Raw genomic sequence first — 20,178 nt, 5'->3', positions numbered from 1 at the left:
GATAAACCGGCGTGGAGGAACTTCGTCGCTGCCCTAAATGCCATTAGGCGTAACAGAAAATGATGATGATTATGGTGACTGTTATATATGAATACATGTATTTAAAACCACACATTTTCGTTCGCAGAGGAGTGTAAATTTTATCGAATTTTTCAACATAATATATATATTCTTAACAAATTGATTGAATGGGGGGTTTTCTGGAGTAGCAGGAGGTGGGGGGGGGGGGGAGGGGAGGGCATGGGGGCCATGCCCCCACCACCCACTCCCACAACCAAAAGTATTTTTTTAAACTGTATTAAAATGTATAAAATCATATATACATTCATACATACATAGTGTGGTTTGACGCTCCACCCACCCCAATATATATATATATATATATATATATATATATATATATATATATATATATATATATATATATATATTAAATGTAAGATAAAGAAATTAAAACATACAGGTAATAGAAATATATGTATTCAGTAATACATGTATAATTACAAAAACAAGTACTAAATATCCAAATGATAATATTTTGTTCAGGACAGTGGGTTAGTTATTAGTTGTTAGTGAGAGAGAAGAGGGTATACTGGTCTTACACCTACCCACTGAGTCGTTAAAACTCGCTATGGGTGGGAGCCGGTACCTGACTGCGAACACAGTACCTACTTGCCTTATGTCCGATGGCTTAACCAAGACACCACCAAGGCCGGTTAGAATGCATCAGAACCCTCTACCCCCTCCCCCAACATGATGAATACGAATTTCACATACACGCACGCAGACAAACAAACAAACACACACTCACACACACACACACACACACACACACACACACACAGAGGCAGACACACACACACACACATACACACACACAGACATGCACACACAGACAGACAGACACACACACACACACAGACAAACACACAGATACACAGAGAGATACACATACATAAACACACACACACGCACACACAAACACACACACAACACAACACAACACAACACACACACACACACACACGCACACCACACCACAGAACACAACACAACACACACAGACAGAAACATTTGAACTGACAGTAACCCCATCCTATTCTGAAATACTCTCAGCGGGCTAAATAAAATTTAAAAAAACGTTTTATCCCAATGAATGTTATTGAAATAAAATAAACAGAATAAAAAAATGCACACGCCGATAAGGGATCTGTTTTCAATGAATTATTAAGTCTATTACCATTATTTTGCAATGCTCTATCTTCTGTAGAAAAAGAACAACAACCAAAATGACCACCTTTCCTGTGGGTTCAGTGGCGGACAAAGTAATATTATGCGAACAGACGCTTCAAAACACACTATTAAACAGCTGTTTACACCGAGGTGGTAGGTATAATTTCGGAGCGCCCTCATAAGGGCAACGATTCCTTGGCATTTGCCATTGCTCAAACTCTAGTTCTGCTTTCATTGCTTTCACATTATGACTGGGTCCTGCAGAATTGGTAGCAGATATTCGAAACCTTAGTGGTATAGGGCATGTAAAAACACTCTAAGCCAGCAGATACAGACTAGTTAATTCAGTTCAAGTTTCACGATCAAGTAAAACGAGTAGACCTTCTGAATTACTCCCTTCTACTTGTTATCGTCTGTTTGTACCAAAAGGTAATCGAGGAATTAATAATTAAAACTCATATATAATATATTATTTATTTATTTATTTCATCTTATTTTCGAGCTTATATCCAAATATGTCCTGGGCACACACCTCAGCTATCTAGGCTGTCTGTCCAGAACACTGGGGTAGTTGTTAGTTGGTTAGTAGTTAGTGAGAGAGATGAGTGTGTAGTGGCCTTACACCTACCCATTGAGTCCTTAAGAACTCGCTCTGGGTTGGAGCCAGTGCCGGGCTGCGAACCCTGTACCTACCAGCCTGTTGTCTGATGGCTTAACCACTGCGCCACCGAAGCCGGTTACACTTTTCGTTTGAAATGACGAGCGTTTAACAACTGTAAATCATATCGGTATAAGTCAGAAGTGTAGTTTTCCGCTCTTGAGCAAAACAACAATGGACTTCGAGTGTGTTAGGTCCTTCCTAAACCACTTACTGCTTATCCTGACTGTGACGTCAATGACATTCCGCCTTACTTACATTTAAACTGTTTTAGTCATACCACATACCGAAGTGTTTTAGCTATAGATACTGGTTTCGCTATGCCAGTACAGTAAAACGATCGCGTTCACACTTACATGTTAAACTGGTTTTGTTATATCAGTTTAGTTAAACCAGTGTAAATTGTGAAACAGTGTGAACGCAGCTTATTATACACACTCTAAGACTATGTTTAGAAACAGCCAACTAAATACAATATATACAACTATATAAGACTATTTTCATATATATTTTGTTCAATAGGAAACCTAAACTATGAAAATGCACTTTTATAGATTAAATATGTCGATTATTGTCACACCAAATATAAGTTATTGCATAGATATCACGTTAGTCTGTGACGTGTCATTAAGCATATCGTGGATTGGCCTCGTGAAAGTCCAACAGAAAGTTTCAATGTTACGTGTACGTCGTGCAACATAATTCTGTGACGTATATCACTATAATGGTTTCTGCAAAAGAAGGAATAAAAAGCCAATAAATAGTTTGTGTCTGTGACAATCCACATTTAAGAAACTACAAACATGTGAAACAAGATAAAAATAAAATTACAAACGAATACAGTTGGATAGTCTGTTTTGTAAACCAGTTTGGTCTCACTATAACATTTCGTCTCTTGTTGGTATATATCATCGTCCATGTATTTAACTTTGCACAGATCTTTGTATTATGTTTCGTCAAAACGTTGCTTTCTGTAAAGAGGTAACGTTTCCTAGACTTTGACACGGGCAAAATGTTTCAGAAAGTTAGTTTCTTTTGTTTATCGACACCACTAGAGCACATCGATTTATTAATCATCGGCTATTGGATGCCAAACATATGGTCATTTTGAAACAGTCATAAAGAGAAAACCCGCTACATTTGATCGCTCATCAAACGAGCATTTAACCACTGGGCTACGTCCCGCCCTCAGAACGTTCTGCGAGCTTTAATGATTTGTAGAAGCAGTTTTTAGTTAATTATCCCCATTACGTGTCATAGCTTGGTTAATAATAATTGTAAGTGTCGTAGTGGAGGGGCACTCATTTATAAGTACGTACAATACAGCACGTACTTATGGTAGTTAACCCGGAAGATGTCACAATGGTCTGCATTTTCTGCCAGAAACAAGCAGCGTTAATACTTTTGGAATTGCTTGTTTATATTTACCTTTGTTTCACACCAGTATGGGACATCGTTAAACTTAATTCATATATATAGAACAAAATAATAGTCATGTGTTTAATACACCAATACAATGTGTACTGGATACATCAGTAAAACCAATATTTAATACACCAATAAGATATGCATACCTCATGTCTTGAGATTTTCATAAAGTTCCATTTTTGCATACGGCGTATCTTCTCGAGTTCCAAGTCCCTCGTATGTGTTTGTCTGGTCATCTGAATTAACAAGTTTTAAAAAACAGTTATACTCTTCAAACACTTATACATCCAGACATATGCATGAACAATAACTACTTAATGACGTCGGATATATGCTTTATCTTGTTCAGGTCGAATGAGAAATTCTACTCGGCAGAACATCTCGGAATTTCATATTCTTACCTTCACAGAATACAGCAGATATTCGACGTCATTAACTAGTTATTCTCTATATATCGTGAAACACACTGGATTGGCTCTTACAATGTGATGATCGATTATAAAAATCCATAATCGATTGTGTGGAAACAGTTTAACTGTAATTGTTCCTCCAGTTTAGATGATAAACTTGATGGAAATATACAGTGTTTTTAGGTTTGTTTTCGTGTGTACATAAAGAAAACAGAGATTAAGTAGTTAATAAAGGTATAATTAGCCATTTGCAGGGTGCACACGACAATATGTACGTGGTTCTTATAATTCAAGGCCTTCTTTTGGTCGTGGAATTCTAGCAGATTGTGTAGTCGAAAGTTGATCGGTTGGTGCCAACCAATTATAACACACCAGCTGACAAACTAAAACACTATTAAACAATAGCCATTGTGTAGTATCATATCAAAAGAATCTCTCTCTCTCTCTCTCTCTCTCTCTCTCTCTCTCTCTCTCTCTCCTCGTCTCTCTCTCTCTCTCTCCCCTCTCTCTTCTCTCCTCATCTCTCTCTCTCCTCGCCTCTCTCTCCTCTCTCTTTTTGTGTGTATCTGTATGTGAAAGACAGCGAGAGAGTGTATGTGTGTGCAATGAAATGAGACGTATAGAGAAAGGGATAGGGAGAACGTATAAACATGTATGTAATGAAAGTAAAGTAAACTAAATTTACCCTTTTTATTGCCACGTCTTGTGTCGTCTAGTGGTATATGTTGATGGCTGTAACAAAGCAACATACTAAAGTATAGTATCAGTATCATAAATACAGTTATTACATTATTTCTCAGGCTGTACCCAAAATGTAGTTATAACATTATTTCTCTCGTGGTATACAACATGTAGTTATAACATTATTTCTCTCGTGGTATACAACATGTAGTTATCACATTATTTCTCTCGTGGTACACATCATGTAGTTATCTTATTATTTCTCTCATTCAAAGTATGACTATTTCGATACAAAGCTGTAACAAAGCAACAACCCAGATTATTTTAAGGGAGGGTGTTTATCACGAGTTAGGTAAGAGTTTAGAAACAATGTCTCATGTTTTTTTCGTAAAATAAAATGCAGCCAATATGGTCATTTTCTTCCTTACGTGATCAATTTTGGCTGAGTATTCATTGCCTCAAACACGAATAACAATACAAACAATTTATGTCACAGTGACAACTAACGTTTGTGTCTCTCTGTGGTGGCTGTAGGGAGGGATTTGAGACGTCTGTGTCTTTGTGGGGCTGGAGGACGAGCGTTATGTAATGTTATAGGTGGAGTGATCTTATAGTTCAAGTTCAAGTTCTTTATTTGCCTTAAGTTAAAAAAACAAAACTTATCAGCATAATACACACAATATATAATCACTGTGTATATATATATATATATATATATATATATATATATATATATATATATTATATATATATTATTATTATTATTATTATTATTATTATTCCCCAGGTTATTGATGTCTTTATTGTTTTCAGTTGTTAATAGTTCAATGAGCCTAAATACGCTTGGACGTCTGTGGTAACATTGCTTAATATACTTATTCCTCAAATCATTCATAGCTGGGCAAATAAGGATACAATGATATTCGTCTTCTATATCATTTGAGTTACAAATAGAGCATTTTCTTTCGGTCCTGTCAAGGTGTTTTTTTATACCTTGCGGTTTCTATATTTAATTTGTATGCACTAATTCGGATCTCTGATATTTCATTTAACTGATTTAATGGTACGTGTTTTCTAAGATATGTTTGTAGCTTGAAGTCTTTATTCAGCTGAAATAATGTTGTTTAAAATTATCGTAAATTCTTTCCTTAATTATATTATTTTCTCTGTTACCAACATGTGGTATGTTCCATATATAGTTTAGTCCAAGCCTATTTAGTTCTTGTTTGACTTGTGTTACCCAGTTACCCTTTAATCGTTCCATTTCCTCACATATAGCTAAAAGGATACAATTTTCAATATTTCGTATTTTAATCCAATATTTAAACATTCTTAATTTTACTCATAATATACAGAGGAAAACGCCCTAACTCACTATATACAAATTCATTACATGCCCCTTGTTGTACTCCCAGGTAGTGTTTTACAGAATGTTGTATGAATATGTTCAACATCCCTTGCACACTGGTATCCCCAGACCTCTGACCCATAACTAAGAATACGGTTAACATAGGTGTAAAAAACAGATTGTTTCAATATTAAAATAATGTCTTTTGCACACGTTTAATAATGAAATCAAGGCTTTTCTTCCCTGATCAGCGAATCGTTTTTGTGTTCGATTAAATTTACCGTTATAACAGAATAGTAAGCCAAAATAAATTAATTCATTTACGACCTCTAAATGTTCACCATTGTAAAACTACTTTCCGTTGTCTCGAATGATCCCCCCATTTCTAAAAAAATTACGGCCTTAGTCTTAGTTGTATCTACAGTTAGGTCCCATTTGGTAGAATATTTTTATTGTGAATTTAGCATTGACTGAAGGCCTTCTGGTATTTCGGCTAGAAGAACCATATCATCGGCATACATAAGTAGGAATATATTTTATGATTGGATGTCGATATACGGGCAATTATTTGATAAGAAATGCATTTCGCAGTCATTTACAAACATGGAAAATAATATCGGTGATAATCCTTCATCTTGGAAAAGGCCGTTTCTACAACTGAAAAAGTTGGATAGCATATTGTTATATTTAATGCAGAATTTCACATTATCATACAGTGATTGAATAACATTAAGCATTTTACCATCGATACCAAGCTGGATCATTTTGTACCATAATTTTTGTCTATTGACATAATCAAATGCTTTACTATAGTCCACGAAGCAGCAATACAGTTGCTTTTTATTCTTCAATATTCGTTCAGTTAAATATTGAAGAATCAAAGCGGCGTCGATCGTTGAGAACTGTTTTCTAAAACCAAATTGAGCCCCATTTATGACATGATTAATTATATCAAAAACTAATAATCGTTCATTTAAGATGGCGGGAAATAATTACCCTAAGCCACTGACTAACGTTATGCCTCTGTAATTATCAGGGTCGTTTGCATTGCCTTTTTTACCAACTGTGTGGAAATATACCCGAATCAAAGACAGAATTAAATAATATCAATAAACATGGCATCAACACATTTATACAATTTATAAAATATTCGTTTAATACCTTGTCAATCCCACTGGATTTGTTCGTCTTCAACATATGTACAGCATTAAGAATTTCCTTCTCTGTTATTTCAGAGTCAAGCTCGCGGTTAGATGAAACGTGAATGAGGAGTATAAAATGTCAGATGTTTGTGTTACGTAAAATCTCCTAATGTATAGATGAATGAATGAATATTTAAAATATTTTGACGCAGTATTCTATTTGCTTGTACGTGTGTCCGTTTCAATAAACGTGGTCGTATGTGTGCGTGTGTGTCTGTTCTTATTATTATCCAAGTGTGTTTGGGTAATTGTATACTAAAAGGCAAAAGTTATTGTGACACACAAAAGACAAAGATAATTGATGATAAGTTTCTATTGCCGTGTATGAAACGTTATAACATGGAAAGAGAAATGTCCGAAGGTATGGAAACGACCAATAGTCCATGGAAAGGGCGCACCTGTCATATGCAAATGAGCCACCTCACTAGAGGGGGTCCAGAGAGAAGTTCACAGAACCAGTAGCGAGTGTGTCCACCTTGAGCAGTGATACAGGGCTGGCACCGTCGTCTCATTGAGGCCACTAAACGCTGGAGAAAGGGATAGTACGGGCTGTGAGGGTTGCTGGCTGGAACCTGTTTCGCAGATGTGTGGTTCGGATCCATGTGTCTTGGCGAAGGGTTGTCACGAGTGGTCGGCCGCTACAGGGACGGTCCCTGACCTGGTTGTTTTGTTGATATCGTGCCATATGATGTTTCTGTGGATTCTAGCATCCCTATGACTCGCCATCTGTCAATGTTCACTGAGGTGCGGCATGACGAATTGCATCAAACAGTTCACTAATGGTGTTTTTCTGACTTCTAGACTTCTGAAGGCTGCACAGTGTAGCAATGATTTGCGACTGAATGTCTGTTCTTTTACGGTGAACACTGGACAGCATTTCTCCCGAATATTCCATGTTTCTTGCACAAAGCATGTAATCGCTGCAACAACTGCTTGGCTGCATTTCTTTGAGCTGTTTCATGCACATTTTCTCTGGTTTACATCCATAAATCCATTCATAAATTTATCACTCAAAACAATCCATGTTACAATAACTTTTGCCTTTGAGTATATTTGTGTATGTCATTCTGTCACTACGTGTCATGGTGTGTGTGTGTGTGTGTGTGTGTGTGTGTGTGTGTAAACGTGTTTCTATTATAAATAAAGTAATTAAAGACGCAATGTTATACTTACATATTACCTTCAGACAGCTGCCCATCTGTCAAGAAAACAAAGAAAGGATATAAAACAATAAAAACACGATGGAAACAAACAACATGCTGAAATAATCTTTATAAACAATGTTTAACTTTTATTCATATGTCCATTTCTGCCAAGAGTTGGCGAAAACAATAATATTCCGAACAATAACAACATATTTTAATAATAACGTTTTTCATGATAATTATTTCAGTAAGTAGACTGACAAAATGAGCCTAAAACGCCCAGAAGATTTAGGTTTCCTGTTTTAGTCCCACCTGATTTTGAAGATGCACACACATAGCCTCGTCGCCACAAAATAACAAAGACAGTCGCTGACACAGCAGCGACAGCAATTCCAATCACAATCCCCACTGCAATCCCTGCTCCAGTTACTTCGTTTGATGAGGCTGGTTAAAAAAAAAAAAAAAACATTCACCTGTAATAAAACAAACAATAAATACCACTATTTTACTGAGAGTACGTCTTCTGCGTTAATAATATGCGTGTCTTTTGTTTCGGAATATAAAAAAAGATACCAATAAAAATAAAATAAAACAAAAAAATAAACAATGTCATACCTGCTCAAAATTAAGAAAAATATTTTAGCATGGTCGCTTTACAGTTATGTAAAAACTGTACTCATTATGGGTCTCCAACCCAACAATTAAGATCTAATGTGTTTTGCATATAAGTAAATAATGTTTAATATAGCTGTGATGGGGTCACTGACTGGGATGGGAAAGACCAGTTCGAACCACCCAGGGGGTCGACCACGTGATTTCTCGCACCGATGGTACTGCACTACAGCTGGCCCAGCATTATAAGAAAACTCTTAGTATGATTATTACCTGAAGGTGAAGTCAAAGCTTCCTGTTCCTCAGTAAAGTCTTCGTACCCGTATCTGTTATAAGCCAAAACCCGCACCAGATATCTCGTGTTTGATTGAAGATTTGGTATAACAGCTTCCTGAATCGTGTTAACGCCTTTTCCTGGAATGACGTCTGTGAGATTCGTCCACTGTGGTGTTGTGTCTGCTCGGTATTGTACAATAAACATCTGCTCTGATCCTCCGTTAAATCCTTCTAACCAAACAACCAACATTGAGTGTGGATCTCTGCTCCATACTTTGAATTCAGGAGGAATACTCGGAGGACCTGCGAGAAACAAAGAAACTTACTAGAATATTCGCAAGAATTCACTATATAAATAAACTTTTACGTTAATCAAAACACTATCCGTAAACATTAAATTACTTTAAAAATACAAACATAATACAGCCTAAAAGAAATGTTGAATCATGAAGAAAACGTACAAAATAAAAACTAATTCAAGTAAGACAGGCAAACCATAACGAAATTCTACAAACATAATACAGCCTAAAAGACAGGAAAACCGTAACGAAATTCCACAGTCCTTCTTGCTTACACTAACAAGACTGCTGTTTTCAGCTGGTTCCGCATAATCAGTTTGACATAATCACTAAAGTAATTGAAAGAAAGACGAAGTTGGAGTGGTTGTAACATTCAATTATATATATTTTTTTAAATCCTAGCCAGTGTTCTACAACTACTTAGACTGTAGCCAGCTCACACATCTACTCATACGTTGTATAGCACTGGGCTATGTGAGAAATATTAATACCAAGAAATAGTGACAGTACGATCCAGTGTCGATAACTCAATGAACTACCGCTACATTCTACAGTCACTTCACGCAGCCAGCTATGTGAGAAATATTAATACCAAGAAATAGTGACAGTACGATCCATTGTCAATAACTCATTGAACTATCGCTACAGTCTACAACTAGCTTATCCATCTCCTCGTACCTGCTACATCAATTGTGAGGTTCTCAACAAGATCTGTGGTTTTAGCTCCATTTGACACAACAACCTGATAGGTACCAATATCTCTCTGCTGAGCATTTGTCAGTGTAAGTTTTCCAACAGCAGATACGTCAGTTGTAGATGAACTACCAGACCCAAGTCTATTTTTGTTTCCATTAGTCAGTTTGTACCAGGTGAATGTCGGTGTTGGGTTGGCAATCACAGATATCTTCAGAGTTACATCACCACCTACTGCTGCTACAAACTGTTTCTGGAATGGAACTCGATGATCTTGTCTTGGTGAACCTGAAATATATTAATTGCTAAAATAATTACAATTTGCCTCCATACAGATAATTAAAGTTTGTTTTGTTTAACGACACCACTAGAGGACATTGATTATTAATCATTCACTATTAGATGTCAAACATTTAGTAATTTTGATATATATAGTCTCAAAGAGGAAACCCGCAACATTTGTTATTAGTAGCCAGGAATATTTTATATGCACCACACCAGACAGGATAGTTGTGGTGCCCAATGAGCCCACCGATCAGGATCTATCCCAGACCGACAGCGCATTAGCCGAGCACTTTACCAATGGGCTATGCCCCGCCGCTACAGATAATTCAAAACAATATACACAAATAAAGTACGCTGTATTCTTACAGACAAGTTGTGTATGTATTACTGCTAGTAGTAAAATGAGCTAACACATTTAATTATGGACATGTGGTTAACGACAGAGGATACCTACTGCCGCCATTCGATGGGCTACTATTTTCGATTAGCAGTAAATATGTTTATATGCACATCCCCGCATATAATGCATACCGCAGCCTTTGTTTACCAGTTGAAGAGCACTGGATGCAACGAGAAATATAATTAGGTGGACGCTTTACAACAGGGCTATTTCTGTTCGGACATGGAAAAAAGGACCAAATTAGGATCGGCCCTCCATTATATTCCTCATATTATTTCTTTCTATGTAGCGTTTCCCAGTTACTAGAATCATGAGCAAATTGCCTAAGTAATGGGTAATGATATAAACAGGAAAATGTGTTATGACATGGCTATAATATTAATATAGAATACATATACCATAAACGAACTCATTAAAGCACTAAGTGCGCGGTATTTGGTATGAAATAAGTATTGTATGCTATTAGTAATTTGATTAAGAAAGCAAACACGTTTTATTTTTAACGAGCTAGAACTTAGTGAGTAGCATTTAGTCAAAAATTATCACATTAATCACTAATGATATTGTTTAACTCACATCTAACAACAAGCTGCACACTTTCACTGACAGCTGACTTGATGTTGTTTCCCGCTTCACACGTGTAGTGTCCTGTATCCAGACATCCAGCCTCGTTCCATGTGTACTCAGCCATTTTAGAATTTGTCACTTCACGCAGAGTCTGTGAATTGTTTAACAGTTTGATGTGAGATTCTGGATTACTGTCAACATCACATCTCAGAATCATAGCAGTCAGCTCATCAACTGTAGCCTTTGTAGACTGAGAGTTCAAAGTCAGAGATGTGGTTGAAGATCGGTCTGCAAGTACATATATTAGAAACAAATGGATCATTCCATGTGGAATAGGAAATTGTCAGCGGACGTCGTGTACTATAGCAAGCATTGATTAGTTCATGACCGGCCCACCCAGAGGTTTAACGACTCAATGGGTAGACGTAAGACAACTACACCCTCTTCTCTCTCACCCAGATAGTTGAGGTGTGTGCCCAGGACAGCGTGCTTGAAACTTAATTGGATATAAGCACGAAAATAAGTTGAATTGAAATGATTAGTTCATTAATTAAGCTAGAACAAAGAATATTTATGGAGCGTAGCCTATTTATATGCATGGTAAATCATTAACATGCAAATGTATGCACGATGTCACTGGTCAGCCGTGTAGGTGAAGGGTCGGCGGACTTTGTGCATTATTACAAATGTTTATTAGTCCATTAATTAAGCTAGGACAATGGATAGTTATCAATGCCTTCTATAAGCACTTATTAAAAGTACAGTGCTAACAACAAAGTATGGAACGTATAAAATGTGTTGGTATCTGAAAACATTACACTAATTCAGCTACATTTAACATTTACAAGTATTCCCTCAAGTTAATGAATGAAAAGATCCAATAGTCATTAACGAATTTCCAATTCTCTTTGCATTATAAAAATATTTGTTTTACAAAATATTCTCCAGTAGAGGATCCCCTTGGGAGTAGCTGTCCTCCTATAAACGAGGCACTCTGTATTCATATAATAGTTAAGAACATTATGTAGCGTGGATGTCACAGCATGGTGTTCGGGCACGAACCCTTCCCATGAATCCCTATATCAATCGAAAATCGTATTTAACTTGTATTAAAATACCTATATACATGAAGAATTAATGTTCTAATAATGAAACCAAATATTTTACTCACACCGCACATCCAGAGTAATGGTCTTGTCTAATGGTGTCTGTGTATTCGTGTTCCTAGCAGTACACGTATAGTCACCAGCTGATGATCTCTGTATGTTATTTAATGACAGCACATCGCTGGTTGATTTTATCTGAGATTTAAACTTCCACGTGAAAGAACAGGATGGAGAACAGTTAGTCGCTTCACATGGCACAGCTACATTGTCACCTTCCTTCACTGTCAGAGGAGAAGTGGTGTTCAGCTGGACACTGTCTGGACCATCTACAAAATAAACAATGCAAATAACAATTCAATCACTTTGTTGATACCTAACAAATATACACGGGGTCATATCTAACCTAAAATGGAGGGGGGGGGGGGGGGGGGGGGAGGGGGTAAAAGTAATCATGAGACATTCATACAGTCTTTCTCCAGCTAGACAAAAAAGTTAATTCTAAACTATCTGAGCATTAGTATTGTTACTGTATTCACACATTTTGATGGCTTTTTTTGTACTTTATTATCTGTCAGTTTAGTCAGTTTAGTGTAGAGTCCCAATTCAAATCAGTTCAATTACTGTATTTATTTTTGCCATATTTGTCCGAATCGTTAAGGTAAGGGATTGTCAAATTTAAACTTTGTTTTGTTTAACGACACCACTAAAGTACACTGATTTATTAATCATTGGATATGGGATGTCAAGCATTTGGTAATAAGACATATAGTATTAGAGAGGAAGCCGGCTAAATTTTTTCCATTAGTAGCAAGGGATATTTTATATGCACCGTCCCACAGACAGAATAGCACATACCACGGCCTTTGATATACCAGTCGTGGTGCACTGGTTGGAACGAGAAATAGACCAATGGACCCACCAAAGGAGATCGATCCCAAACCGACCGTGCTTCAAGCGAGCGCTTTAACGCCCACAATATTTTCAAATGCCATACGACTTGTGAAGTAGGTTCGAATTCAGTCAGAATAGATTATACGTTTTTATTTACATATCAAAGACATTGAATGTGTCTCAAACAATCACCACTATCAAACTGATCTACAACTATAATTCTGACTGTTTACTGTAGGTCATTTTGAAGTAAAGAAGAATTTTAAAATGATCTCTTAAGATTTCAAGTGAATTAATCATTCATTAAGTAAAACTAACAAAAGAAGCAAATTAAATTATACTACTCACAGTACACCGTCAGTGTGAACTGTTTAGTTTTAGATGTTGATAAAAATGTGTTGGTCGCTGTACACGTGTACACATTTCCTGTCTGACTCCTGTTGATGTTTGTCAGTTTTAACCGAGAGGTTGGTGAGATCGGCTGATGTCTCGGAGTCCAGAAATAGGAACATGGTGGTATACAACTAGCAGCACATGTCACAGACAGACTGTCTCCTTCTGCTACAGACCCAGGTGGTAATGGACTGAATGTAACAGAGTCTGGACCACCTGAAAAAGATAAAAGAAAGCTATTTTAATATTTCTAGCAAAATATAAACGCTTCACTGCATTAACAATGTCGGAGGATGGTTTAGAAAAAGTTGCTGTATTTTATGCTGTATAGTTTAAATGTTTGATACATAATAGTTAGTCTTATGTTAGAATATTTCCACCAATATACGTGTGTGCTTTTTAGTGGAACATCCTGCACTGATCTCGGTGATGCCTTATTTTGGTTTGTGTTCTGTATATTTTCCATAGCATTAAAGTTTAAGCTGGATACAAAACTTTAATCCCCATCTAAAACATAGACGTACGCGCGTTTTTAAAATTATGAGAACGGCATTTCGTGCCTTTAAAACCTCCAGAATGACCATAAACAATTGTTGGCATAAACAGGTGTACAGAAAAGATATTCTAAACAATGAAATATAACAGTGCAGGTGAAGTACGTGATACGCCCATCAAAAATAAATCGGTTTAGGGTAGTGAATTCTGGGAGAGGTTAGGGTCAATATTTCATACATTTGACAGGGGAAACGGTGTGGGCATTTAAGCACATGATACGTCCATCAAAAGTAAGTCGCGGTGACCTAGTTGTGGCACGCAACACACAGCCATCAAAAGTTATACTTGCATTCAAGGTTTAATGATCCTATATGAATTGACAAGGAATACATGACCCAGAGAAAGAGTTCATATAATGTAATGCATGAGGAGTAGGTCGAGGTCAGCTAGTTATGGTACTCGACACACCGCCATCCCAAGTTGTACTTGCATGTAACGTTTAATGATACTATATGAATTGATAAGAAAAATGTACTTCGATAAGCCGTAGTGTTCAAAAACTAGAGCCTGTCACTTTAATTAAATATATATTTATCAAATATTAACTTTAATTGGCACACGGCGAACGACAGCGTAAACGGGTATAATGTTTACTAATGTATAATTATATATCTCTTTAGGCGTAAAAGCATGCGAAATAGACGACTTGAGGATAACACTTTCTGCAGTGACGATAACACATTTTAGAGTGAAATAGTGAAATAAATGTTCACTCTAAAATGTGTTATCGTTACTGAGTGACTGGTAACACTTTTATTTCACTGATATTTTAAGATATTTCACTAAATATTATATAATAAATAATCGTCTATTACAGATTGCATGCCGTTATCTTTCATATTATTTACACCGTTTAGCTGAAATGATAATTCTGGAAAATGCAACGTGTTACTGGTCAACTTGATATTTCTAGCAGCTCAGCATACGAAATAAAAGAAATACGTAAATCGAAAGCTATGGTCATCGGCTTTAATACTACATTAACCATACGTGAATAACTTTCTGTAGTTTTAGACAGAGACTTTATTTCTTTATCATATAATATATAACTAAATTCATAACTTACTGCTGAGCTGCAGCCTAAATGTGTTGCTCCGTGTTCCAGCTATATCCAGATTACACCACCAGTCTGTAGCATCACGTACTGCAGCTCTGTTGATCACCAGAGTATACGTCTTAGTGGTGGACAAGCTGGTGTCTGTTCCACTTCCACAGGATACAGTGTAACCTGCAGGTGGTCTACTGAACAACGAACACGAGCCACCATTCTGTCTGACAGAAACAAACGCATCCGTTTGTGCTTTTGTAAAGAAGTGTACTTTATCATTCAGACCAGCAGCCTGTAACACTGTACACGTCAAGGCAAACGGCTTATTCAACACTGCATAAGATGAAGATCCAGAAATGGACAGTGATGCCCCTATGAAATAGAAATAAAATATAATAATAATATATATATATATCACTACCACCATAAAATGCTTTGACTGAAGTCATGACTTGTCGAATTTGCCAACTCATTTGATACCAGGACAAACAGGTATTCTTAAAGGCAACATATGTACTCCACTATTAAGGAAGGAAGGAAATGTTTTATTTAACGACGCACTCAACACATTTTATTTACGGTTATATGGCGTCAGACATATGGTTATGCTCCACTATTACAAATTGTTTGAAACAAATATTCACAAACTATTATTCGATTCGCATAAGCATATAGCAAGAGAGAGAGAGAGAGAGAGAGAGAGAGAGAGAGAGAGAGAGAGAGAGAGAGAGAGAGAGAGAGAGAGAGAGAGAGAGAGAGAGAGAGAGAGAGAGAGAGCAGCAGCAGCAGCAGCAGCAGGCACTCATACGTAGAAATAATTATGTATTGATGTAGAATTCACGATTTGGCGCTTATAAATCACTGACCTCTTGACATTCTAAATATGACACAACATTTCATCATATACGGCTCACCTATATCGTCTATCAAATATTTAAGAATGCCTAGGTGGCCGAATGGTTAACGTGGAGGTCTGGGAACTGTGATCGAATCCGTTTAATAGGATCGAGTCAAACCAACAGCAAAATAGACAATTTTTGAGGTCAGCAAGAACATACATACATACATACATACATACATACATACATGCAACATATAGATATTCATACATTTATACATACTTGCCAGATCCAGATTTGCCCCAAAATGCATCTGCATTAGAGTGCAGTTATAATGTCGGATAGCTAAGTATTCTATTTAAGAATGTTTCTGTGCCTGAATGGTTATTATGGCAGTCATCAAATTGCGGGCTAATTCGGTGCCTCAGGTTCGATCCCCAGCAAGGATAATTTGTGAGGCCATAAATTAGTATATCTTCGTTACAAGTGCGTTATTATATATGTATGCTGTAGGGGAACCCGAGATATTATATATATCAATATATCTTTCTATACATATATGCACACGAGCATACATACATACATACATACATACATACATACATACATACATACATACATACATACATACATACATACATGCATACATACATAAATACATACGTACATACATACATACATAAATACATACCTACATACACACATACATACATACATACATACATACATACATACATACATACATATAGTGTAGCTCAGTGGTAGAACGTGCGCGTCGTGTGTGCATGTTATGTCTGTGACAGTTTATACTCAACCGTTTGAAGTCTTTCTTAAAGATAAAGTCAACATTAATGAAGAAAATATAACACTCATAAGAAATTATGGATCACAGCCGATATCTACGGGGTGTCTGCGATGGTGGGGCTTATTTCATTAATTAATTTATATTTATTATCGTGTTTCTATCCAATTAAGATTCAAGCATGCTGTCCTGGGCACACACCTCAGCTATTTGGGTTGTCTGTACAGGGCAGAAAGTTAGTGGTTAGTTTGTAATTAGTGGTTAGTGAGAGAGACGTCGGTGTAGTGGCCATACACCTATCCATTGAGTCGTTAAACTCGCTCTTGCTGGGAGCCTGTACCGGGATCCGAACCCAGTACCTATCAACACGGTAGCTTAACCACTACACCACGGAGACTGGAGAGACATTTGTTTACATGTTCGAGATGTATTCTTATGAACGCGTACCGTTCTATTGCTCCATTTTGTTATATTTGCTTTATAAATATAGAAGTAATAAACACTCACCGAGAACGTGATTAACCGCGGTCATAGAAACTAATATGTACATGAACACAGCCATTATTAAACCGATTCGTACAGACGGGCTTTCTTCCGGGTACAGTGTGTATGTGTGTTTTATGTAGGTGAACAATCAGCAACATATCTAGGTCAAACGTATCTTCATGTGTAGGGGTGGTATGTAGCGCCACAACTGGTGTAACTTAGATTTTGTTATATGCTGTTTCGTAGGTCCTTCGTATGTTATCGGTTAACTGAACATTCTTCTAAAGAATGTCCTGGTAGGCGACTGGTTATCCTGGTGGTCTGGGAACTACGTGCGATTCCTAACATGGGATCGTGTCCCAGTAATGATATGAGAGACAATTTGTGGGGCCAAAAGGAATTTAATCCTTGTGCCAGTGCGTTATTTCTGTTTAATCATTTACTACTTTAATATATTTACCAACTTTATCATAATATAGTGCTGTAATAATTAACTCGACATACAATATAACTATTACATGTTGAATGTTCATCCGAGTGTACTATTTTAACACATTCAATAAGCTTATACGTTTGAATGAGCAAATTACTAATAATATTACTGGATTATTTGATGGTAAAAAAAGTAAATATTCTAAACCTTGTCTGACTGCGTTTCTTTCCCGGTTCCTACAACCAGTGCACCACGACTGGTACATCAAAGGCCGTTGTATGTGCTTTCCTGTCTGTGGCAAAAAGTTCATATACAATTATATTCCTTGCTACTAATGGACAAAAATATCCGGTTACCTCTAAATACTACGTTCCAGATTTATCAAATGTCTGACATTCAATAACCAATGATTAATAAATCCATGTGCTCTAGTGGTGTCGTTAATTAAAACAACCTTTACTTTACTTGTATTAGCTGCCAGGAAACAAGTATATAGATCCACAGCTCGTTTTAGATGGAATGAATGAATGTTTTACGACACCCCAGCACAAAAATACACATCGGCTACTGTGTGTCAAAGAAAGGCAGGTGCATGGATTACTACATGGAAGTCCAATCCCATTTGTGAAGGAGGCACATTTCTGGAGAGTTTTGACTAAAATAACGGGGTTTTAAAACCCGGAGTGACATTAGGGGTTAGGTATCAACAAGTATCAATCGTTGTTTCTCTGCCATTATTGACCTAAAACTATCATATTTGGCGCACCAACTTCCCATGGGATAAGGACTATGTTTTAGTCCCTTCCTGGAGGGGACTAAAATATAGTTGAGGGACTATAGTTGTCATCTCCGTCATTCTGTATGTCTGTCATTTTGTCTGTCTGTCGGTCTTCTCTCTCTCTCTCTCTCTCTCTCTCTCTCTCTCTCTCTCTCTCTCTCTCTCTCTCTCTCTCTCTCTCTCTCGACCGACCAGTGATCCATAACTGGTTCAACAAAGGCCATGGTTTGTGCTATCCTGCCTGTGAGAAGCGCAAATAAAAGATCCCTTGCTGCTAATCGGAAAGAGTAGCCCATGTAGTGACGACAGCGGGTTTCCTCTCAAAATCTAACGCCATATAACCGGAAATAAAATGTGTTGAGTGCGTCGTTAAATAAAACATTTCTTTCTTTCTTTCTCTCTCTGTGACAGCTGAGAGTAACACATGTGTGTGTGTTTGTGTTTTGTTTTTGTTTTTGGTGTATGTGTGTGTGTGTGGGGGGGGGGGGGGGGGGGGTGGGGGGGGTATTGTTGTTAATAATAATTAGCATTGAAAGCCACATTTATCCGTGGCACATTGTCTTATTAATCACTGGCTATCAAACATTTGATAACTGTAACACACAGCCTTAATAAGAAATCCGCAGTATTTTGCCATTAATCGCAATTAATCTTTCACACGCTTTTTCCACCCAGACAAGACAAGCCTTTGATGTACCATTCATAGAACATGGATTGTTACGAGAGAAACACATTTGGCTCGGCGATACCTATATAGTATTTGATATCACTGTCGTGGCCACGTCGCCTGATGTGTGATGGATCGCCGGATCGATCGCACTCTCTGCACTCGGGTTTTTCTCTACCTTAACCAGTGCCCCACCAACAGTGCATCAAAGACGTGGTACGTACTGTCTTGTCTATTAAAAAGTACACATAGAAAACCCTTCCTGCTCAATCGGTAGGAGTGGGCTATGAATGGCTGTGGGTTTCCTCAATCTCTTTTTTCGGCGAAGTGTTGAAATAACCTTATGTTATACATAATACGCCAAACAGCCGTAGTTTAAAAAACAAGTAACAAAAACTAAATAATACATTTTCCTTGTTGTACCAACAGAGAATACTGCATGACTGGCCGTTAGATACTATTTGTTGTTTTAAAATGTATCTAACGAGCGTAAGCGAGTTGGATACGTTTTAAACAACGAGTTGTAAGATAAATGGTATCTAGCGGACACGAATGTATTATTATATTTCTTACATATACTCAAAAACCATATTAGAGGTCTAGGTCCGGTTGTTCGAAGCCTGGGTTAGCGCTAACCCTGGGTTAAGTGCCTAACCCAGAGTTAAATTTAATCACCGATTGAAAAATGCGTTGTTCGAACGTTGGCTAGCGCTAACCATGAGTTAAATATACCCTAACCCTGGGTTAAAGTTAAAGCAGCTTTGACCTGCGGATAAATGAAATGTCTAACCAGTGATTAAGAGTGGCGAATTTGATTCCATTTGTTGTTAGATGCGTTAAATTGTGCTGAAATAGAGTATTGGTATAAATTACAGTGACGTCAAATTCCCGTGAAAAACATAATGAATGACGTAGAATAGCAGGTTCATTGATTTTATTTTCG

The 20,178-nt window shown here is 37.1% G+C and overlaps 1 protein-coding gene across 1 annotated transcript; it reads right to left on the bottom strand.

Moving 5' to 3' along the window:
* Nucleotides 1-2,460: 2,460 nt before the first annotated feature.
* LOC121391623 (hemicentin-2-like) lies at nucleotides 2,461-16,106 on the bottom strand. The gene is made up of 12 exons (XM_041523187.1): nucleotides 16,097-16,106; nucleotides 15,249-15,602; nucleotides 13,583-13,843; nucleotides 12,409-12,669; nucleotides 11,247-11,525; nucleotides 9,971-10,273; nucleotides 8,991-9,296; nucleotides 8,418-8,549; nucleotides 8,134-8,158; nucleotides 4,415-4,461; nucleotides 3,466-3,555; nucleotides 2,461-2,622 (listed from the first exon to the last, which is right to left on the bottom strand). Exons 1-11 carry the CDS (start codon nucleotides 16,104-16,106, stop codon nucleotides 3,467-3,469), a joined length of 2,067 nt encoding a protein of 688 aa, XP_041379121.1. The 3' UTR covers nucleotides 2,461-2,622; nucleotide 3,466.
* Nucleotides 16,107-20,178: the final 4,072 nt, after the last annotated feature.

Source organism: Gigantopelta aegis, unplaced genomic scaffold, assembly GCF_016097555.1.
Source record: "Gigantopelta aegis isolate Gae_Host unplaced genomic scaffold, Gae_host_genome ctg2751_pilon_pilon:::debris, whole genome shotgun sequence".
Taxonomy (NCBI): domain Eukaryota; kingdom Metazoa; phylum Mollusca; class Gastropoda; order Neomphalida; family Peltospiridae; genus Gigantopelta; species Gigantopelta aegis.
Note: the sequence above shows the minus strand (reverse complement) of the source record. Positions and strands in the feature narration are given on the sequence as shown.

Bases quoted from the DNA above. Each gene is read 5' to 3' on its own strand.
- LOC121391623 (XM_041523187.1), bottom strand. The intron at 13,844-15,248 runs GTAAGTTATGAA...TATCTTTTTCAG, and splicing joins ATTTAGGCTGCAGCTCAGCA to GTGGTCCAGACTCTGTTACA. The intron at 9,297-9,970 runs GTACGAGGAGAT...TGTTTCTCGCAG, and splicing joins CCTCACAATTGATGTAGCAG to GTCCTCCGAGTATTCCTCCT.